Source organism: Ylistrum balloti, unplaced genomic scaffold, assembly GCF_031769215.1.
Source record: "Ylistrum balloti isolate Yb309-2 unplaced genomic scaffold, AGI_CSIRO_Ybal_v1 Utg370700, whole genome shotgun sequence".
NCBI classification, from domain to species: domain Eukaryota; kingdom Metazoa; phylum Mollusca; class Bivalvia; order Pectinida; family Pectinidae; genus Ylistrum; species Ylistrum balloti.
In genome coordinates this window covers 747,276-772,155 of record NW_026782420.1, presented here as the reverse complement: position 1 = coordinate 772,155, position 24,880 = coordinate 747,276, and the positions used below count along the sequence as shown (strand labels likewise).

Below are 24,880 nucleotides of genomic sequence, written 5' to 3'. Positions count from 1 at the left end.
CGACAGCGGAGGAGACAACAGTTGAAACAAGCACTGACTCAGTTCCCAGTACCGAATCAACAGTGTTTACAGAGAAGAAACATCCGTATCGCCGTCAATGACACCTACCACGCTATCTTCCAATACTACAAGTGAATCGTCCACAGCTACTTTGTCGACTTTGCCTATCACCGGGTCAACAGATGAAGCTTCAAGTACAACAGTTAGCAAGGGCACACCCGTTACAACGGAAACAAGCAGGACAACTGAACACGTAACATCAAACACACCAGTTACGGGAACTGAATCATCGACTTTAACTGCCGCACCAACAGGCCCTTCAACAAGTACAGACGAATCATTATCAACTTCTGAAACAAAAAGTCCTATTAGCAGTTCTTCACCTACAACTGAGAAGACATTTTCTTCCAAAGGAACACCTGGAACAAGTTCTACCACTGGCAGTTCTGTACCTCCCACCAGTCCTTCATCAAAGTCGAGCACAATTCCATTAACGGATAATTCCTTTTCAACTACGACAAGTTCCCTTGTCGGTTCATCTTCGGGGAGTTCTGTTACGTCTGGAAGTAATGTCGGCTCTAGCACAACTGAAGCAGCGTCTACAATACACTCTATCAGTCCTGGTGTAACAACTGCTTCCATTCCTGCAGTTAACACTATGAGTGGCATAAATGCTACTAGTTCATCTCCAACTTCAACATCACATACCGGTATGAGTACAAAGGAAAGCACAGTGCACACAACATCTAGTGGAATCACTTCTACTACTAGCGAAAGTTCTTCTGTTCCAAGCAGTACAGGTGGAATCACAACTGTAGAAACGAAGCCAACAAGTGAGTCAACAAGCATCAATCCATCGACAGCGGAGGAGACAACAGTTGAAACAAGCACTGACTCAGTTCCCAGTACCGAATCAACAGTGTTTACAGAAGAAACATCCGTATCGCCGTCAATGACACCTACCACGCTATCTTCCAATACTACAAGTGAATCGTCCACAGCTACTTTGTCGACTTTGCCTATCACCGGGTCAACAGATGAAGCTTCAAGTACAACAGTTAGCAAGGGCACACCCGTTACAACGGAAACAAGCAGGACAACTGAACACGTAACATCAAACACACCAGTTACGGGAACTGAATCATCGACTTTAACTGCCGCACCAACAGGCCCTTCAACAAGTACAGACGAATCATTATCAACTTCTGAAACAAAAAGTCCTATTAGCAGTTCTTCACCTACAACTGAGAAGACATTTTCTTCCAAAGGAACACCTGGAACAAGTTCTACCACTGGCAGTTCTGTACCTCCCACCAGTCCTTCATCAAAGTCGAGCACAATTCCATTAACGGATAATTCCTTTTCAACTACGACAAGTTCCCTTGTCGGTTCATCTTCGGGGAGTTCTGTTACGTCTGGAAGTAATGTCGGCTCTAGCACAACTGAAGCAGCGTCTACAATACACTCTATCAGTCCTGGTGTAACAACTGCTTCCATTCCTGCAGTTAACACTATGAGTGGCATAAATGCTACTAGTTCATCTCCAACTTCAACATCACATACCGGTATGAGTACAAAGGAAAGCACAGTGCACACAACATCTAGTGGAATCACTTCTACTACTAGCGAAAGTTCTTCTGTTCCAAGCAGTACAGGTGGAATCACAACTGTAGAAACGAAGCCAACAAGTGAGTCAACAAGCATCAATCCATCGACAGCGGAGGAGACAACAGTTGAAACAAGCACTGACTCAGTTCCCAGTACCGAATCAACAGTGTTTACAGAAGAAACATCCGTATCGCCGTCAATGACACCTACCACGCTATCTTCCAATACTACAAGTGAATCGTCCACAGCTACTTTGTCGACTTTGCCTATCACCGGGTCAACAGATGAAGCTTCAAGTACAACAGTTAGCAAGGGCACACCCGTTACAACGGAAACAAGCAGGACAACTGAACACGTAACATCAAACACACCAGTTACGGGAACTGAATCATCGACTTTAACTGCCGCACCAACAGGCCCTTCAACAAGTACAGACGAATCATTATCAACTTCTGAAACAAAAAGTCCTATTAGCAGTTCTTCACCTACAACTGAGAAGACATTTTCTTCCAAAGGAACACCTGGAACAAGTTCTACCACTGGCAGTTCTGTACCTCCCACCAGTCCTTCATCAAAGTCGAGCACAATTCCATTAACGGATAATTCCTTTTCAACTACGACAAGTTCCCTTGTCGGTTCATCTTCGGGGAGTTCTGTTACGTCTGGAAGTAATGTCGGCTCTAGCACAACTGAAGCAGCGTCTACAATACACTCTATCAGTCCTGGTGTAACAACTGCTTCCATTCCTGCAGTTAACACTATGAGTGGCATAAATGCTACTAGTTCATCTCCAACTTCAACATCACATACCGGTATGAGTACAAAGGAAAGCACAGTGCACACAACATCTAGTGGAATCACTTCTACTACTAGCGAAAGTTCTTCTGTTCCAAGCAGTACAGGTGGAATCACAACTGTAGAAACGAAGCCAACAAGTGAGTCAACAAGCATCAATCCATCGACAGCGGAGGAGACAACAGTTGAAACAAGCACTGACTCAGTTCCCAGTACCGAATCAACAGTGTTTACAGAAGAAACATCCGTATCGCCGTCAATGACACCTACCACGCTATCTTCCAATACTACAAGTGAATCGTCCACAGCTACTTTGTCGACTTTGCCTATCACCGGGTCAACAGATGAAGCTTCAAGTACAACAGTTAGCAAGGGCACACCCGTTACAACGGAAACAAGCAGGACAACTGAACACGTAACATCAAACACACCAGTTACGGGAACTGAATCATCGACTTTAACTGCCGCACCAACAGGCCCTTCAACAAGTACAGACGAATCATTATCAACTTCTGAAACAAAAAGTCCTATTAGCAGTTCTTCACCTACAACTGAGAAGACATTTTCTTCCAAAGGAACACCTGGAACAAGTTCTACCACTGGCAGTTCTGTACCTCCCACCAGTCCTTCATCAAAGTCGAGCACAATTCCATTAACGGATAATTCCTTTTCAACTACGACAAGTTCCCTTGTCGGTTCATCTTCGGGGAGTTCTGTTACGTCTGGAAGTAATGTCGGCTCTAGCACAACTGAAGCAGCGTCTACAATACACTCTATCAGTCCTGGTGTAACAACTGCTTCCATTCCTGCAGTTAACACTATGAGTGGCATAAATGCTACTAGTTCATCTCCAACTTCAACATCACATACCGGTATGAGTACAAAGGAAAGCACAGTGCACACAACATCTAGTGGAATCACTTCTACTACTAGCGAAAGTTCTTCTGTTCCAAGCAGTACAGGTGGAATCACAACTGTAGAAACGAAGCCAACAAGTGAGTCAACAAGCATCAATCCATCGACAGCGGAGGAGACAACAGTTGAAACAAGCACTGACTCAGTTCCCAGTACCGAATCAACAGTGTTTACAGAAGAAACATCCGTATCGCCGTCAATGACACCTACCACGCTATCTTCCAATACTACAAGTGAATCGTCCACAGCTACTTTGTCGACTTTGCCTATCACCGGGTCAACAGATGAAGCTTCAAGTACAACAGTTAGCAAGGGCACACCCGTTACAACGGAAACAAGCAGGACAACTGAACACGTAACATCAAACACACCAGTTACGGGAACTGAATCATCGACTTTAACTGCCGCACCAACAGGCCCTTCAACAAGTACAGACGAATCATTATCAACTTCTGAAACAAAAAGTCCTATTAGCAGTTCTTCACCTACAACTGAGAAGACATTTTCTTCCAAAGGAACACCTGGAACAAGTTCTACCACTGGCAGTTCTGTACCTCCCACCAGTCCTTCATCAAAGTCGAGCACAATTCCATTAACGGATAATTCCTTTTCAACTACGACAAGTTCCCTTGTCGGTTCATCTTCGGGGAGTTCTGTTACGTCTGGAAGTAATGTCGGCTCTAGCACAACTGAAGCAGCGTCTACAATACACTCTATCAGTCCTGGTGTAACAACTGCTTCCATTCCTGCAGTTAACACTATGAGTGGCATAAATGCTACTAGTTCATCTCCAACTTCAACATCACATACCGGTATGAGTACAAAGGAAAGCACAGTGCACACAACATCTAGTGGAATCACTTCTACTACTAGCGAAAGTTCTTCTGTTCCAAGCAGTACAGGTGGAATCACAACTGTAGAAACGAAGCCAACAAGTGAGTCAACAAGCATCAATCCATCGACAGCGGAGGAGACAACAGTTGAAACAAGCACTGACTCAGTTCCCAGTACCGAATCAACAGTGTTTACAGAAGAAACATCCGTATCGCCGTCAATGACACCTACCACGCTATCTTCCAATACTACAAGTGAATCGTCCACAGCTACTTTGTCGACTTTGCCTATCACCGGGTCAACAGATGAAGCTTCAAGTACAACAGTTAGCAAGGGCACACCCGTTACAACGGAAACAAGCAGGACAACTGAACACGTAACATCAAACACACCAGTTACGGGAACTGAATCATCGACTTTAACTGCCGCACCAACAGGCCCTTCAACAAGTACAGACGAATCATTATCAACTTCTGAAACAAAAAGTCCTATTAGCAGTTCTTCACCTACAACTGAGAAGACATTTTCTTCCAAAGGAACACCTGGAACAAGTTCTACCACTGGCAGTTCTGTACCTCCCACCAGTCCTTCATCAAAGTCGAGCACAATTCCATTAACGGATAATTCCTTTTCAACTACGACAAGTTCCCTTGTCGGTTCATCTTCGGGGAGTTCTGTTACGTCTGGAAGTAATGTCGGCTCTAGCACAACTGAAGCAGCGTCTACAATACACTCTATCAGTCCTGGTGTAACAACTGCTTCCATTCCTGCAGTTAACACTATGAGTGGCATAAATGCTACTAGTTCATCTCCAACTTCAACATCACATACCGGTATGAGTACAAAGGAAAGCACAGTGCACACAACATCTAGTGGAATCACTTCTACTACTAGCGAAAGTTCTTCTGTTCCAAGCAGTACAGGTGGAATCACAACTGTAGAAACGAAGCCAACAAGTGAGTCAACAAGCATCAATCCATCGACAGCGGAGGAGACAACAGTTGAAACAAGCACTGACTCAGTTCCCAGTACCGAATCAACAGTGTTTACAGAAGAAACATCCGTATCGCCGTCAATGACACCTACCACGCTATCTTCCAATACTACAAGTGAATCGTCCACAGCTACTTTGTCGACTTTGCCTATCACCGGGTCAACAGATGAAGCTTCAAGTACAACAGTTAGCAAGGGCACACCCGTTACAACGGAAACAAGCAGGACAACTGAACACGTAACATCAAACACACCAGTTACGGGAACTGAATCATCGACTTTAACTGCCGCACCAACAGGCCCTTCAACAAGTACAGACGAATCATTATCAACTTCTGAAACAAAAAGTCCTATTAGCAGTTCTTCACCTACAACTGAGAAGACATTTTCTTCCAAAGGAACACCTGGAACAAGTTCTACCACTGGCAGTTCTGTACCTCCCACCAGTCCTTCATCAAAGTCGAGCACAATTCCATTAACGGATAATTCCTTTTCAACTACGACAAGTTCCCTTGTCGGTTCATCTTCGGGGAGTTCTGTTACGTCTGGAAGTAATGTCGGCTCTAGCACAACTGAAGCAGCGTCTACAATACACTCTATCAGTCCTGGTGTAACAACTGCTTCCATTCCTGCAGTTAACACTATGAGTGGCATAAATGCTACTAGTTCATCTCCAACTTCAACATCACATACCGGTATGAGTACAAAGGAAAGCACAGTGCACACAACATCTAGTGGAATCACTTCTACTACTAGCGAAAGTTCTTCTGTTCCAAGCAGTACAGGTGGAATCACAACTGTAGAAACGAAGCCAACAAGTGAGTCAACAAGCATCAATCCATCGACAGCGGAGGAGACAACAGTTGAAACAAGCACTGACTCAGTTCCCAGTACCGAATCAACAGTGTTTACAGAGGAAACATCCGTATCGCCGTCAATGACACCTACCACGCTATCTTCCAATACTACAAGTGAATCGTCCACAGCTACTTTGTCGACTTTGCCTATCACCGGGTCAACAGATGAAGCTTCAAGTACAACAGTTAGCAAGGGCACACCCGTTACAACGGAAACAAGCAGGACAACTGAACACGTAACATCAAACACACCAGTTACGGGAACTGAATCATCGACTTTAACTGCCGCACCAACAGGCCCTTCAACAAGTACAGACGAATCATTATCAACTTCTGAAACAAAAAGTCCTATTAGCAGTTATTCACCTACAACTGAGAAGACATTTTCTTCCAAAGGAACACCTGGAACAAGTTCTACCACTGGCAGTTCTGTACCTCCCACCAGTCCTTCATCAAAGTCGAGCACAATTCCATTAACGGATAATTCCTTTTCAACTACGACAAGTTCCCTTGTCGGTTCATCTTCGGGGAGTTCTGTTACGTCTGGAAGTAATGTCGGCTCTAGCACAACTGAAGCAGCGTCTACAATACACTCTATCAGTCCTGGTGTAACAACTGCTTCCATTCCTGCAGTTAACACTATGAGTGGCATAAATGCTACTAGTTCATCTCCAACTTCAACATCACATACCGGTATGAGTACAAAGGAAAGCACAGTGCACACAACATCTAGTGGAATCACTTCTACTACTAGCGAAAGTTCTTCTGTTCCAAGCAGTACAGGTGGAATCACAACTGTAGAAACGAAGCCAACAAGTGAGTCAACAAGCATCAATCCATCGACAGCGGAGGAGACAACAGTTGAAACAAGCACTGACTCAGTTCCCAGTACCGAATCAACAGTGTTTACAGAAGAAACATCCGTATCGCCGTCAATGACACCTACCACGCTATCTTCCAATACTACAAGTGAATCGTCCACAGCTACTTTGTCGACTTTGCCTATCACCGGGTCAACAGATGAAGCTTCAAGTACAACAGTTAGCAAGGGCACACCCGTTACAACGGAAACAAGCAGGACAACTGAACACGTAACATCAAACACACCAGTTACGGGAACTGAATCATCGACTTTAACTGCCGCACCAACAGGCCCTTCAACAAGTACAGACGAATCATTATCAACTTCTGAAACAAAAAGTCCTATTAGCAGTTCTTCACCTACAACTGAGAAGACATTTTCTTCCAAAGGAACACCTGGAACAAGTTCTACCACTGGCAGTTCTGTACCTCCCACCAGTCCTTCATCAAAGTCGAGCACAATTCCATTAACGGATAATTCCTTTTCAACTACGACAAGTTCCCTTGTCGGTTCATCTTCGGGGAGTTCTGTTACGTCTGGAAGTAATGTCGGCTCTAGCACAACTGAAGCAGCGTCTACAATACACTCTATCAGTCCTGGTGTAACAACTGCTTCCATTCCTGCAGTTAACACTATGAGTGGCATAAATGCTACTAGTTCATCTCCAACTTCAACATCACATACCGGTATGAGTACAAAGGAAAGCACAGTGCACACAACATCTAGTGGAATCACTTCTACTACTAGCGAAAGTTCTTCTGTTCCAAGCAGTACAGGTGGAATCACAACTGTAGAAACGAAGCCAACAAGTGAGTCAACAAGCATCAATCCATCGACAGCGGAGGAGACGACAGTTGAAACAAGCACTGATACATTGTTCAGTCCTCCGTCCACAACCTCAAGAGTTCATCACACAAGTTATGGTACGATCGGTATTTAAGTAGCCATATGTCGCTTGCTTGAATTTGAAATAGTAGAGTTGCTTTTGATAGATATGCCGATGGTATGTTTTTTTCAGGATTAGGTCTCACTTTGTTGCGTTTTGTTTACATCTATCCACGCAGTTGTGAGATGTAATACATGTTTATCGAACTTGTGAAAAACATTTGAGTTCTGAGATGAATTGTCTAATAACTGCAGTCTAAGTGATACACGTATTCACCGTCATACACATCCACCTAAAGCAAGTAAAATATCTGTACAAATCTGATGAAACATCATCAATTTTAAAATTACATTACAAGGTTCGACAACATAGATGTTGATCAGATGTATCATTTTCAGACAGATGTATGTGTTGTCGTCCAGATTTAAAAGTACACGCAGTGTATGAGAAAGGCTTTGCACTGTTTTAAGCCAGTGTTAATACATATTTCATCATGTATATGTAGTAGAGTAGTTTTGTGGTAGTGAAATCAACAGAAAACTGCAAGTTTTGCACTTAGTTTGAAGCCAGTAGTTGTCACTAAGTTTTAAATTAAGACTTTATTAAATTTGCCGTACCAGTCAAAACCAAAGGAAATTTGGAACTTTCCTTTATGAATGGGGATTTTTCCAGTGATCCTGTGTAGATAGTCTAAAACGTTTTAATTAGTACAGAAGTTCCAAGATATATATAAACATTTACAGCTTAGATCTCTTAATTCTTAAATACATAGGACTGAAGAGAAACAACATTACTGAAATACAGACGGGGCATTCACCAAATATTTTTTAATGTCTACGCATGTAAATAATAGTTTAAATTTATTTTATTACGTACACATGTTGTTCGGTGTAGCTAAATCATAATTTGTCTGGTAAGCTTAATTAAGGGAAATATGATGCAAATCTAACATTGTACGAAATCAAAATACTGTATACCATGAGGATATTGCATAGCGTCACCATAACTAATGACGTAACAACAGGGTATGTATTACGATATATGACGTAACAATAGTAATGATTAACAGTGTAAACAATGTATGTTGTTACAACAATGTATAGCGCTAAACAATGTTTCAGGTTACAGCAATTTATATGGATAAACAGTGTATAGTATGACAACAATGTACGTTTTGTATACAGCTTAACAATGTATGGTGTGATAACAGTGTATACAGCTTAACAATGTATTATCTTGCACATTGGTGTATAACGACACAGCAAGTATAACCCGCTTTGCACAATATTGGATCTAACGCGATGTACTGCTTTGATGTTTATAATTTCCTCGTTAAAAGTAACGCCCTCTTACTGTCAGTAATACCTATACATGAGAGACGCATGTAAAATCATTTTCCAATTATCTTCTCTTTTTTTTGTTTGTTTGGTTGTTTATTTTTTATTTCTTTTCTTTTTATATTCCCGAACAAATTTAAATAGCTGTCCATATACAAATCGATGCATACGTTGGATTTAAGAAATCGATTAATTGATGGGAGTTATGAAATCTCCTCTTACAATTTAAAAGATGAACGATTGCCATGGGCCAATGTTTAATTCTATGGGCAATCCATTTATCGTTATGTATAGTCTATGTGGTAATATCCGAGATGAAATGACGGATATATAATCTTCTTTAGGAATATGTAAAAAAAAAAAGCACGTTTTCTAGAATCTTACATGGTGTTTTTCTTTCTTTTTGTGTCTAGCAAAAACAGACTCTACAGATAGCAGTGCTTCAAGTTCTTCCGTAACGTCATCTAGCGTTACAACAGACGTGACATCAGATATTCCAACTCCAACTTCCGGTACGTTGTCGTTAACCACTTGCTGAAAATTAACATAATACTTTAGGGATTGTGATTATTCAAAAATAACTTTTACAAAGAAAAAGTCTTGTGTAGCATCGTAAAAATATAAATGTTATGCGATCTAAACATTTAGTGGCAATTGAAATTTTGTAAGCGGTGTCATCAGCCTCGTTTGACAAGAAAATTCATTCGTAAATGCAATTGTGTTTCAAGCTATCTTGTTTTCGAGGTCAGTTCATCATCCATAATCCATCATTACGGTCAACGAATCCTTCGCTATTCCAACCTGAACGGATCAGAAATACAACGTCATATAATCCTATATTAGAACATCTTCCCTTTTGCGTTTTTTCCCCTTTTGTTTTGTTTTGAAAGTAATGCTTGGAAAAAAAATTAACTGTAGTTTGATAATCAAATTACCAGATATTCAATACGATAAAAATGTCTCTAGGTGTAATCACAGCCTTATCAGTGTGTAATTGGTCATACTTGGTAACCTTTCATTCTGTTCGTTTCACATGTTTCAGTACCATGGTTGTTTTCGACCATTATTCTGGTACAGAAACATACAAAAGAAACGAGATGATTTTTTTTTCATGCTTTTGAAACATTTTGTACCAACAATGATGCACAAAAATGTGAATTTTTACATCTTTTTTGTGCCATACAAAATTGTAGCATGATACATGATGATGTGAAAATTTCATAACATTTTGTCAGGCTCTTGCGGGCCATCGTACTTTTCGTGGAAATCTTTCACGAGGAAAACTTCTAATTAGTGCGACTTGTGTTTGCAGTGCTATCGACCGATGTATTTACCATAGTACTGAATAAAACAGATGATGGCACGTCTGTGGAAATCCCAGTCAGCGTAAACATCCCAGTGTACGGGAACAAGTACAAACAGATCCATGTAAGTAGACTTGTACCTGTACAAACAGATCCATGTAAGTAGATTTGTACCTGAATCTGTACAAACAGATCCATTTAAGTAGACTTGTACCTGTACAAACAGACCCATGTAAGTAGACTTGTAAGTGTACAAACAGATCCATGTAAGTACACTTGTACCTGTACAAACAGACCCATGTAAGTAGACTTGTAAGTGTACAAACAGATCCATGTAAGTAGACTTGTACCTGTACAAACAGACCCATGTAAGTAGACTTGTACCTGTACCTGTACAAACAGACCCATGTAAGTAGACTTGTAAGTGTACAAACAGATCCATGTAAGTAGACTTGTACCTGTACCTGTACAAACAGATCCATGTAAGTAGACTTGTACCTGTTTAAACAGATCCATGTAAGTAGACTTGTACCTGTACAAACAGATCCATGTAAGTAGACTTGTACCTGTTTAAACAGATCCATGTAAGTAGACTTGTACCTGTACCTGTACAAACAGATCCATGTAAGTAGACTTGTACCTGTACCTGTACAAACAGACCCATGTAAGTAGAATTGTAAGTGTACAAACAGATCCATGTAAGTAGACTTGTACCTGTACCTGTACAAACAGATCCATGTAAGTAGACTTGTACCTGTACAAACAGATCCATGTAAGTAGACTTGTACCTGTTTAAACAGATCCATTTAAGTAGACTTGTAAGTGTACAAACAGATCCATGTAAGTAGACTTGTACCTGTACCTGTACAAACAGATCCATGTAAGGAGACTTGTACCTGTACAAACAGATCCATGTTAGTAGACTTGTACCTGTACAAACAGATCCATGTTAGTAGACTTGTACCTGTACAAACAGATCCATCTAAGTTGACTTGTACCTGTACAAACAGATCCATGTAAGTAGACTTGTACCTGTACAAACAGATCCATGTTAGTAGACTTGTACCTGTACCTATACAAACAGTTATAAGTATAATTGATGATAAAACGTCTGTTTGCATCATTCCATATTGTAGAGATTATCTTTGTACCTGCTGGTATATCTTCATGGCAGTCTACAATAACATGACATTCAACACTGGAATATATACCGTCTTTTTAAGGCTGATCTTAAATTCCAAGGAATGGGCTTGAATTTGATGAAGCACTAGGTTATTGGTTTTGTAAAATTGGAGATATTTATGCCTCTGGAGAGTTGAAATGTTAAGCGCATGAATCGTATAAAAGACTTATCGATAAATTGACTTCACAGGGGACAGTGTTTGCGTCGAACCGTACTCAGAAGAATGAAAATTATATAGTACTATCACACCGAAATGTCATAATATGGATACGAAGTATGTCACTATATTCTTTCTCTACTGTTACGTTTCTGAGAAAAAACCGAAACACTGAAGATATAAATTACGCTTAATGCTCGGACTGTTATATAAGGAAAATAAATGAACTGTTTTAAAATGGTGGAGCTTGGAATGACATTATAAAATTATGTTGCACTGAATATGGGTATACCAGCCTTAAGTTGAATTGCTGTTGACGAGAGTGTTGAGATTAATAGAGATAGACATCCGTATGCAATTTTTGGGGGACTTTTATATCAAAAGATTTATACTCACAGGTTAGCGTCAACGGACTTGTTTCCCTTGGTAACAACACGATAGGATACAATCCCCGTCCCCTGCCACTTGGAAATAACGACACAGTTACATTGGCACCATTCTGGACTGACTTGGACATTAGGAACACAACAGATTCTTCCGTGTTCGCTACCGTATATATGAACGCCAACAACAACACGAACATCACACGGGAATGGCGCCCCTTCTTGGAACCTGACTTCAACCCAACATGGGTGATGGATGTACACTGGGAACGAGTGTCTCCGCATCCAGTGGAAATTTACCACGGGAAAGAAGTGAGTATTGAGAAAAGCGATGTTATGTTATCTATATTGCCGATATTTATATTTGAACGACAGTGCTAAAGTACAAGTACGATTTTAAAAATGTCATACCGTAGTAGGCACAGTGACGGCTCACACTGAAAATGGCCGTTCATTTGACAGATTACATTGTCGATAATGACTTGTCTATTTTTAGTTTCTAAAACACTTCATAGGCATAAGACAACATGTAAATATTAACACAGAATAGGTTATTTGCCTGTAAAGCTTTATTTTTCGGTCATAAACGAAATTACAAGACAGTTTTGTACCTTATTTCATATATCGACTGATTTATAAAATCATATTTTATACGTGTGAACTAGTAGAATGGATACCGTCAACTGAACTTAATTGCTGATAATATATTTTCATGTACATGTACAACAAATGTTTTTATTATCATAACACACTGAAAAACAAAGAGAATAAAACAATGATGGTTCATATTTAGGTAGAAATTTGTATTATCTTATCGCCGTTAAAATCACAAATGTGTACAGACTATAAGGATGATTGTGCAGAAAAATCAAGAGAAGTGTTTTGCCAATTAAATCAGTTACATGATGTATTTCACACTGTAGATGTGATGTCTTGTAAAAACTTGTAAAACATTTGAGAACCATATCGCTTATTTAGCTGGACGAGGTAGAGTGTAAGAGTATAACATCCTGCGCAGTAATTGAGGATGTTGTATATTCCAGAATACAACTTTCCGATTAGTCCTGTTCTCTGATGGAGATCGGACCCAAGTCGCATTCGAATACGACAAGAACAATCCCCTACCTTACAGTCTGGCCAGATCACCTGTTATAGGCCTCGATTTCGGCTCGGACGGGTACAACACGTTCTTCAGTGGAACCGGGACACCGAACGCCGTGGACGTGTCCAATGCTCTAGGAAACATAGGTAAAATACCTGAATTTCTTAGACATGGCTTACTCACATTTTCATTGAAAAGTAATCATGTAAATACAACACACGCCACAATTGGCAATTCCCAATGCACAGGTAGTTGCATGGCTTCTGATATCATTATTAAGATAATATCATTTCTAGGATTAACAATGAAAGTTTTGAATTTGATGTGACAATACCTTTCTGGTACAAATAGATATGTTTGTGGTTCCGGTAGCTGTTGCCGTCCAAAAAAAGTACCCTAGTTATGCAGAGTGATTAGATCATAACGTATAGTTTTGTTTCAGGACGAATTGGTAAATGGCTGTTCAGTCTATATAATGAATCCACTGTGAGTCACGCCACTGCCACCTGTCGTGATTGGTTGGTTCAGGAATCACGTGATAGCCTGACTGGTCCTTTTCCGGCATGTCCATGTTCGACCTCTCAGATATTTGCAGACCCAAAGTTTTATTTTGATAATGAGACGTTCTGTGCTGACCTCATAACACCAACAAAAAATGGACACGGACTGGTAAATCATTGTTTTTTAATATTACAAGTCAATCACATGTATATTTAATATGTGGATAATCTTAACGAACAGGGTATATATATATAATATTCATACAAATTAATTAGAGCTGGAATTAACAACAAAACAAGAGAGACGATTTACAAGGTAGAAGTCATCCCCAGACTCGAGTAAGGTGCTACATCTCTTATTCATTAGTTTGTCGTTATGTTAACCTTCCTCAACATAAATCAGATTTTGTGGTAAAACTCATGAAGATGTATATAAGGATACTATAGCAATAGTGATTTTCCCTTTTTCGTCATGTTCGCGGATGAAAAATGTATACATGTACGTATATCTTAGAATTAAAAAACATTAAAAACATCCTGTTTGCTCCAAGGTATCAAAAACATACCTTCACCGTATCTTCTCTAATGACGTAAGCTGTGTTGATATACAAATATGTATGTGTACAAATCTCATTCCCTACTGTTTATCTTGCTCAGCACTGCTGCTACAATCCCACCGACACCCCTGTCAGAGGCTCGTTACTGAGAGGAACACGCGGTCCGAGTGTCTTCTACAGGTTCCACCAACAGAGATTTCCCGCCCTACATCAGTCACGTGATATAGATGCACGTGATGCATGCTGTACGGATGATAGGACGTGTCAAGAGTATTACTCCCGGCGTGTCGTTCCCTCGTGTTCAAACTATCAACCGCCTGTGATTGGTAAGCTTTGCAATGAAATTAGTGAATAGATAGATAAATGAGTGATTTTACATAATTTTTCCTTATGTTGAGAACTGCACTTTATTAATAGTAGGATGTATATATAGCTTGGTCGATTTGACCAGCTGTTTAACAGTCGGTATAACATTGAAGTTTATGTTACAGCTGTAGCCTTCGGATCCCCCAATATACAAACGTTTGATGGATTAGAATACACGTTTAGTGGAAATGGAGAATACTTGATGGCACAAACAGACACTGGATCAGTTCTACAGGGCCAAATGGAGCCCATTTGGACAAAGGGAGATCCAACGCAGCCCAACAACAACCTGACAGTTTTCACATCTTTCAGTTTCGTTGGTGCCGCCAACGTAACTGTGTCACAGGACGACAAACGGACAGGTAACTTTCATTCTCGTAAACATCACAAACCACAAATTGACAGGTGAATAACATACTCGTCAACATCACAAACCACAAATTGACAGGTGAATAGCATACTCGTCAACATCACAAACCACAAACAAACTGACAGGTGAATAACATACTCGTCAACATCACAAACCACAAACAAACAGACAGGTGAATAACATACTCGTCAACATCACAAACCACAAACAAACAGACAGGTGAATAACATACTCGTCAACATCACAAACCACAAACAAACAGACAGGTGAATAGCATACTCGTCAACATCACAAACCACAAACAAACTGACAGGTGAATAACATACTCGTCAACATCACAAACCACAAACAAACAGACAGGTGAATAACATACTCGTCAACATCACAAACCACAAACAAACAGACAGGCGAATAACATACTCGTCAACATCACAAACCACAAACAAACAGACAGGTGAATAACATACTCGTCAACATCACAAACCACAAACAAACTGACAGGTGAATAGCATACTCGTCAACATCACAAACCACAAACAAACAGACAGGCGAATAACATACTCGTCAACATCACAAACCACAAACAAACAGACAGGCGAATAACATACTCGTCAACATCACAAACCACAAACAAACAGACAGGTAACTTTCATTCTCGTAAACATCACAAACCACAAACAAACAGACAGGTGAATAGCATACTCGTCAACATCACAAACCACAAACAAACAGACAGGTAACTTTTATTCTCGTAAACATCACAAACCACAAACAAACAGACAGGTGAATAGCATACTCGTCAACATCACAAACCACAAACAGACAGGTGAATAACATACTCGTCAACATCACAAACCACAAACAAACAGACAGGCGAATAACATACTCGTCAACATCACAAACCACAAACAAACAGACAGGCGAATAACATACTCGTCAACATCACAAACCACAAACAAACTGACAGGCGAATAACATACTCGTCAACATCACAAACCACAAACAAACAGACAGGCGAATAACATACTCGTCAACATCACAAACCACAAACAAACTGACAGGTAAATAACATACTCGTCAACATCACAAACCACAAACAAACTGACAGGTGAATAACATACTCGTCAACATCACAAACCACAAACAAACAGACAGGTGAATAACATACTCGTCAACATCACAAACCACAAACAAACTGACAGGTGAATAACTTACTCGTCAACATCACAAACCACAAACAAACAGACAGGTGAATAACATACTCGTCAACATCACAAACCACAAACAAACAGACAGGTGAATAACATACTCGTCAACATCACAAACCACAAACAAACAGACAGGTGAATAACATACTCGTCAACATCACAAACCACAAACAGACAGGTGAATAACATACTCGTCAACATCACAAACCACAAACAAACAGACAGGTGAATAACATACTCGTCAACATCACAAACCACAAACAAACAGACAGGTGAATAACATACTCGTCAACATCACAAACCACAAACAAACAGACAGGTGAATAGCATACTCGTCAACATCACAAACCACAAACAAACTGACAGGCGAATAACATCTTTAACATCATAAACAACAAATGGACAGGTAAATATCATACCTGTTAACATCACAAATTGATATACACGTAACAACACAAACATCAAATGGACAGGTAAATATCATACCTGTTAACATCACAAATTGATATACCCGTAACAACACCAACAACATATGGACGGGTAAATATCATACCTGTTAACATCACAACTTGATATACACGTAACAACACCAACAACAAATGGACAGGTAAATATCATACCTGTTAACATCACAAATTGATATACACGTAACAACACCAACAACAAATGGACAGGTAAATATCATACCTGTTAACATCACAAATTGATATACCCGTAACAACACAAACAACAAATGGACAGGTAAATATCATACCTGTTAACATCACAAATTGATATACACGTAACAACACCAACAACAAATGGACAGGTAAATATCATACCTGTTAACATCACAAATTGATATACCCGTAACAACACCAACAACAAAAGGACAGGTAAATATCATACCTGTTAACATCACAAATTGATATACACGTAACAACACCAACAACAAATGGACAGGTAAATATCATACCTGTTAACATCACAAATTGATATACCCGTAACAACACCAACAACAAAAGGACAGGTAAATATCATACCTGTTAACATCACAAATTGATATACCCGTAACAACACAAACATCAAATGGACAGGTAAATATCATACCTGTTAACATCACAAATTGATATACCCGTAACAACACAAACATCAAATGGACAGGTAAATATCATACCTGTTAACATCACAAATTGATCTACACGTAACAACACCAACAACAAATGGACAGGTAAATATCATACCTGTTAACATCACAAATTGATATACCCGTAACAACACCAACAACAAATGGACAGGTAAATATCATACCTGTTAACATCACAAATTGATATACCCGTAACAACACCAACAACAAAAGGACAGGTAAATATCATACCTGTTAACATCACAAATTGATATACCCGTAACAACACAAACATCAAATGGACAGGTAAATATCATACCTGTTAACATCACAAATTGATATACCCGTAACAACACAAACATCAAATGGACTGGTAAATATCATACCTGTTAACATCACAAATTGATTTACACGTAACAACACCAACAACAAATGGACTGGTAAATATCATACCTGTTAACATCACAACTTGATATACACGTAACAACACCAACAACAAATGGACAGGTAAATATTATACCTGTTAACATCACAAATTGATATACACGTAACAACACAAACATCAAAGGGACAGGTAAATATCATACCTGTTAACATCACAAATTGATATACACGTAACAACACCAACAACAAATGGACAGGTAAATATTATACCTGTTAACATCACAAATTGATATACCCGTAACAACACAAACATCAAAGGGACAGGTAAATATCATACCTGTTAACATCACAAATTGATATACACGTAACAACACCAACAACAAATGGACAGGTAAATATTATACCTGTTAACATCACAAATTGATATACCCGTAACAACACAAACATCAAAGGGACAGGTAAATATCATACCTGTTAACATCACAAATTGATATACACGTAACAACACAAATAACAAATGGACAGGTAAATATCATACCTGTTAACATCAAAAATTGATATACCCGTAACAACACAAACAACAAATGGACAGGTAAATATCCAGGTGTCAACATAAACAACTTCCTTATACTCCCTCAGCTTTATTTCAGTTTGAGTTTAAGTGCGCACATCACTCTCTCTCACGAGTATTAATAAATCATTGCTTTTCCAGGTATTAATCTTACTGTGGCTGGAGAATCACTGACGAACAGTTTTAACCGAGATCCCAAATTTCGTAAGACGTATCAAAATCTGACCGTCTACAAGAACGCGGATAACTGTGTCGTTCTTGTGGAATCACCAGGTGGGTGGCGTCCAAAATATCAATATTATGTATCCGGTTGAAAACATGAAGTCTATTTTAAGAGAAACATGGCTATTGTCAATGATATAAAATAAAACTGTAATTTTATATTTCAAAAGATTTTTCGACAACATTCTGTGAAACGGGAGGGTCCATTTCAACGGTTGTTGTCACTCCTCCCGGGATTGTTAAGAACACTAAAGGATTACTTGGAACAGCCAACACCAACATATCCGATGACCTAAGCATGCGCGGTAAAACGAACAAGCCACTTCCGTTTAATTCTACCGACAGGGAAATCTACACACAGATGATGAGTTGTAAGTTCTTGTTAAACAATAGATTCGGTATCAGTATTGTCGTAAAACTATTTTTGGAGGAAGATGTAATCACACAACACTATGCATATGTATAATTATCTATTAAAGACATAAACAAGATTTATTTGTATGATCAGTGTGCTCTTCTGAACTTAACTGCAAAGTATAAAAAAATCTTATCATCTGGGGTTGAAAAATATATTCCTTAATCTCATTGCTGGACGAGGAAAAGAAATCTGAATAAACAGAGACAAAATTTGAATAGCTATATATATATATATATATTAGAAATATCCCTTTTCCATTGTTTGCTATGTTGAATTAGTAAAAATTATTTTTCTTTTTTTTCTATGTATAAAGTTCCCTACTTCTGAACTAGAATATTCAGAGCCATGTCACTCGTACTGAGATGTTGACGATATTTTGTTCTCTCAATATAGGGGAAGTTTCGCCTGATAACAACTCTTCTTTGTCTCAAAACTGGTCAGTAAACGCAACTGATGTCGCTCCTTTTTTCCTGGACGAAAAGTACCCTGGCGTTTATCAGGACATGAACTCCACCGATTACATTGCTTGTGCACTGGCCAATACAGTGGTGTCTAAAGCCTGTCTGTACACCAGACTTGCTCTCAAGGATAGAACGGCTGCAAATCAAACCTTGATGGCAGCAGGCGCCATCTTGAACCAAAAGCAAATATTGCGTAAGACACATTTTTTTTTATATCACCCTTTTGATTTCATCAGACATATATAAAATTTTAAGACAGTCATTATTTAGTTGGATCTATAATTTCATATTGAAAACGACAGTGAAAGAATAATGGTGAAAACTAATTTTAAAAAATCTAGTCACATGTTTATGATTGTAAATGATAGGTTTGATATTATTTTTAATCTCAGAAACTCGAATTCCTCCACTTGAGGCAAGTGGAAGTCGGATCGTGAACGTGACTGTTGGTAAAGAAATGTCGCTGTACTTAACGCATGCGCCAGGCGTGACTGTAAAATGTAACAGCGACTTCAACGCCACCTGCCTAGACAACGGCACCGATGTAGTATTTAAATGGACTCCTGTCTCCCTAGAGGAAGTACAACTCAGGTCAGTCTAAACAATAATCCTTTTCTTTAGGACTTTTCGGTCTTTGGCTTAAATAATTTTGTTGTTTGTGTAAAGATAATACGCTGTACTTTTGGGTTTGGTATTCTTTTGGAAAGACAAACGCTAATTTTTCATTAATATACAAACACATGTTGTTATATTGATGGGAAGAAGGGGACTTTATCAACAAACCATCAGCATCATTGACATAACTCGCCATTCCACCATATCAATCAACACATCGTCACCAACATAGCAAATGTAACCACAGCAACAAGTCATCTTCACTGTAAATACGGTCTCCGTAATATCGAAACAAGACTCACTTTACAAAGAAACACAACATAAATAGATAACAAACGCATTGCGAAACAGTCATCTGTATTTGCAATGAAATGTCATTAAAGAAAATGCCAACATGACTGGTTAATATATTTTATGATATCAAAGTTATTTATCATTTGTTGAAATATTGTTCTAGTTTCACTGGAGAAGCTGGACAGGGACTAGTGTCGGAAACTCTACAGTATGAAGTCAATCTGTGCGACTGTAGTGGACACGGTGTTTGTAGATTTGATAGACTTCTCACCCTCAAACAACCCACAGATCACTTTCGGCTGGCTTCATGTGACTGTCAGATTGGGTGGACAGGTCAGTTTCTAGAATTCAAATCGTATTCACAACCGTAGTTTCAAACATCACTGTTTATGATAACGTGTATCTCTTTGATTAACGAATCAATCCAGCAAACCACGTAGCTAAGTTCTGATGTGCTCCTAGCTAAGACTCGTTCTCATCAAATGTTGTCCGTGTTTTAAAGATTCAGAATAAGATTTTTTTTCATGTGACGAAAATACTTTGTTTGAATATATACAGTCTTTTCCATCAAACAAAGACGTCTGTTTTATCAGGATCCCACTGTGAGCTTGATTTCGATGGCTGCCTTGGAGCTCCATGTGTCAGCTGGGGTTCGAACTGCACCGACTTAACTCCAGCAGAGCAGCTCAAACAGAAGAATCCTTACAGGTGCAGCGTGTGTCCCTCTGGTTACAGGAAGATAGGGTCCGATTGTTTCGGTATGTATGACTAGCATATCAGGAGAATTAACACAGAAGTTACATACGCTATAGGTACCGTAGGAGTCTCGGGTTATAGTCTTTATTCGAAAAAAAGTAAGATTATTTATTATATACATATTGACTGCTGTGTTATTTTGCTTGTATCCGATTTCTGTTTACCGTGGTCTCATTTCAGTGTCGAGTACCACATTTCAGTGTTTCATATTTTGTTTAATGTCACAAATTTTAATTTCCTGATATCACATTTCAGTGTTTCTATGTCACATTTCTGTTTACCAGTGTCACATTTTAGTGTCCTGGAATCACATTTCTGTTTACCAGTGTCACATTTTAGTGTCCTGGAATCACATTTCAATGTCGCGATATCACATTCCAGTGTCTCAGTGTCACATTTCTGTTTACCGGTGTCATATTTCAATGTTCCGATATCACATTTCTGTTTACCAGTGCCACATTTTAGTGTCCTGGAATCACATTTCTGTTTACCGGTGTCATATTCCAGTGTCTCAGTGTCACATATCAATGTCCCGATATCACATTCCAGTGTCTTGGTGTCACATTGATTTGTACAGATCTTTGACGCATTGCAGTATATTCGTGTTACATTTCAGAGATAGACGAATGCCAAGAAAACTCGACCCTCTGCGACAATCAACCGGGTACCTGTTTGAATACTAATGGTAACTACACATGCCGCTGTGAACGTTCGACATTCTGGAACGGATCCATGTGTATTTCAAGTAAGCATACCCGTATACTTGTATGTCTTTGAATATCAGTTATAGTATTCTGAAAGATTGTACATAAGACATACAAGTGAATAGCAATATTCTAAACAAATCTAGAGTTAGATAGAGTATAGCTAGATGACGAATTAAACTGCATCATGCAGCTGTTTCGTCCTTTTAGCGATTTTGAGGATCTTAACTGTTAAATACTTGGAGGAGACCAAAGAAACCTGCAATTGGTAAAAATGGTCGACGAAAACCCAATCGAGGGTGTACTAACCCCAAAATTTTACATTTGAGAGGATTCCAAAACAATGTCATATCTTGATCTCTGCCACTTTTCAGACGAATTAACGGCATGTAGATGTCGTGAAACCCTGTGGACTTAAGTTCACCAGCAGTGTATATCGTTGCATTATCGTACGATTTCTTTTCAATAACAATGATAAGCAAAACTATATCTATTTTCAGTTCCAGAAACAACCGCCCCAGAATTCACCACCGCACGCGCACCAGGTAAGGTTCGACAACCTCTGTTGTTTATCATCATCAAATATACTTCAAATCATACCTGAACTCTTTGAACAGAATATCACTTGCCTGCTATAGAACATCGGCATTGGAAGTATCTTCTTTTCAACAGCTCAATATTGTCGGTATTATGTAACGGAATATAACGAGACTAAGTAAATCTCGGTGTAGTAATGACATGCAATAATACTTCAATACCATCAACAGGTCACCAGATGTTCAGAAAAATTCAGTCTTAATAAGCTAATCTCGGCAACACTGGTAAAATACAACGGTGTAGAAAATAAAAGCGACATAACCAGAAAGTGTATGAATCCATACATGTGGCGCATCAATATACTGTTGGGAATGATATTTACGCCTTTTTACTCGATCTAAGTCAGCCCAACATCATAACTATAGGTCCTCAGTGAATTTGCGTGGAATGTAGCTCAAAAGACACGAGGAATTCTTTGTTAAGATACAAACTAATCATAAAATGACCATAGAATTACAGTTGTATACTGATACGACAAAATATACATAAGTAACAGTTGATTAAATATCCAAAGGCCTGTTCCCATCATCAAGATTTTGGGAAGTGTTATGGTCGTCATTGAGAAACATAGTATTTCTTTGTGTGAAGGCGGACGTGTTTGATGCTCGTTAGTTTGCCTTTTAATTGCCTTGTTGTATACATTGTTGTCATATGAGAACGTGACATTACTTACTGGATTTACCAAAATTTACATAGTGGATGTTGAAGATTTAGCAGAAAACGCTTACTCTCCCGAAACAACTGGTCTTACTCCCATTGCTTTTTTTCATTAGTTTCCATTTAAATCTTACTTTAGTTCATATTTTGGCCTGGTTTTATTGAATTTGAGTTTGGAGGATTATGATTATGTTGACATGTTCTTGTTTCCTTCTTCACATGTAGAAAAGCTTACTCCATTCAACATTTTCATCTCGTTTCAGTGGATGTGTGTGGATATTACAATGAAACGCACAAGTGTCAGAACAATGGAACCTGTGAGCTCCAGAACACTAACGATTCCATTTGTGTGTAAGTTACATTTACATATATTTGCTTATTTGTTGAGTGTTGTGTGTTGTGAAATGATCACTTAGCTAAGCAATAGTACAAGGAGCGAATATAAGGCTTACAGTAAATGATAACAATACATCACTAAGAAAAATAAGGACATAGAAAGTTGATATGGTTTGTATAATAGACACATAAGTGAATGACACCTTTGAAGACACTAACTCCATAATTAAATCAAATTTATAATTTTAATCAGATCATTTTAGAACAACTTCAGGTACTAGTTTACAATCTGAACTGTGCCATGAATTAAAGCATGGCATGCAGATTACGTCCCTTTGATGAATAAGCAAATATACTTGATATGAAATTGTCTTCAATAGGTGTAGTCCCGGTTATCACGGTGACCTGTGCGAGTTTTCCACAGTACCGAGAGCCCAAGATGGTGACTGGGTCGTGGAGATTCTCCTTCCAACTGCTGCAGCCGTGGCAATCGCGGTTGCTACATTTTGCTGCATATTGACAGTGGTACGCAGGCGCAAGAAAAGAAGTCTAGATGAAGAATCAGATCAGGATAGGTAAGTCATTATCTGAAGGTCAACAGGCTCGAAAACTCCTATTTCGTGATCGGTAAATTTCCTGACGATTGGTATCCCTAATTTATGTCAGAAAGCATTTCAATACTAGCAAAATGACATTGTATCGATTACAAGGTCGCGAAACACAGACAGAAGCCAGCAAACAATATATGAAATAAACCATTACATTATTAATTACATCTTGTGGAAATCTTTTTTCAGTTACGGAATTCGAGGATCTTACGCAGTGCCTTCCTCAATATTCCTACCTCGGTTTAACAACAATTGGCGCCAATTTTACGGCTCTCCTAGTACATGGAACGACACGGCACCAACGGTTCAAAGGGAGCCTCCTCTACAATTCCCTATCACTTACCCTTATGACAACGAGACGAACTCAAGTGCACCAGCAAATTCTTTCGACGATCAAAGTAAGCATTTTCAAGATGGTTAAAGCTATAAATTGATTCAAAACATTACAACGTAAGGATAGGTATGGGTGAAAGTGACCTCGGACAGGACTGTCGGCGTTACTTAATGCTGTTTCTTTATTTATCTAGAGTTATTTGTATACCGACAGGTGAGTGTGTTTTACAGTAACAAATCTAAGTGTCTTGTTAAATACTCGTTTGCCTGACTTTTTTTATTAGAATTAGTATCAAGACAGCATGCGTGTATATAACAATGGGAGATATGGTATGTGTTTGTTTACTATAAGATCAGGGTAGACTAATGGGAATGTCCGTGAGCCAATGTCTTGTGTTGTTGTTAATGTTCTCTGGTCGTGGGATTAACTGTATGTGGTCGTGTGATTAACAAACGCAAAATGATAGTAATAAAAAATGTACTCAGCTTTTATGAATTTACTAACAATAATAACAACATAGTTTGTTTTGTTTGAAATTTATAAAAAAGGAATTTCGTTTTATCGATGAGTGATTTTTTTTTAATCTGTGATTCTTGACGAA

The 24,880-nt window shown here is 39.0% G+C and overlaps 1 protein-coding gene across 1 annotated transcript in view; it reads left to right on the top strand.

Moving 5' to 3' along the window:
* LOC132557604 (mucin-3B-like) overlaps nucleotides 1-24,366 on the top strand; it is a 41,344-nt gene extending 16,978 nt beyond the window's left edge. The window contains exons 4-19 of the mRNA XM_060222113.1: nucleotides 78-7,787; nucleotides 9,501-9,599; nucleotides 10,400-10,515; nucleotides 12,130-12,426; nucleotides 13,158-13,362; nucleotides 14,765-15,001; nucleotides 18,670-18,870; nucleotides 19,311-19,571; nucleotides 19,771-19,969; nucleotides 20,451-20,620; nucleotides 20,881-21,045; nucleotides 21,660-21,788; nucleotides 22,248-22,292; nucleotides 23,265-23,352; nucleotides 23,718-23,912; nucleotides 24,135-24,366. Of these exons, the coding sequence (XP_060078096.1) occupies nucleotides 78-7,787; nucleotides 9,501-9,599; nucleotides 10,400-10,515; nucleotides 12,130-12,426; nucleotides 13,158-13,362; nucleotides 14,765-15,001; nucleotides 18,670-18,870; nucleotides 19,311-19,571; nucleotides 19,771-19,969; nucleotides 20,451-20,620; nucleotides 20,881-21,045; nucleotides 21,660-21,788; nucleotides 22,248-22,292; nucleotides 23,265-23,352; nucleotides 23,718-23,912; nucleotides 24,135-24,366 (10,349 nt within the window). The remainder of the gene's footprint in view (nucleotides 1-77; nucleotides 7,788-9,500; nucleotides 9,600-10,399; nucleotides 10,516-12,129; nucleotides 12,427-13,157; nucleotides 13,363-14,764; nucleotides 15,002-18,669; nucleotides 18,871-19,310; nucleotides 19,572-19,770; nucleotides 19,970-20,450; nucleotides 20,621-20,880; nucleotides 21,046-21,659; nucleotides 21,789-22,247; nucleotides 22,293-23,264; nucleotides 23,353-23,717; nucleotides 23,913-24,134) is intronic.
* The last annotated feature ends 514 nt before the right edge of the window (nucleotides 24,367-24,880 follow it).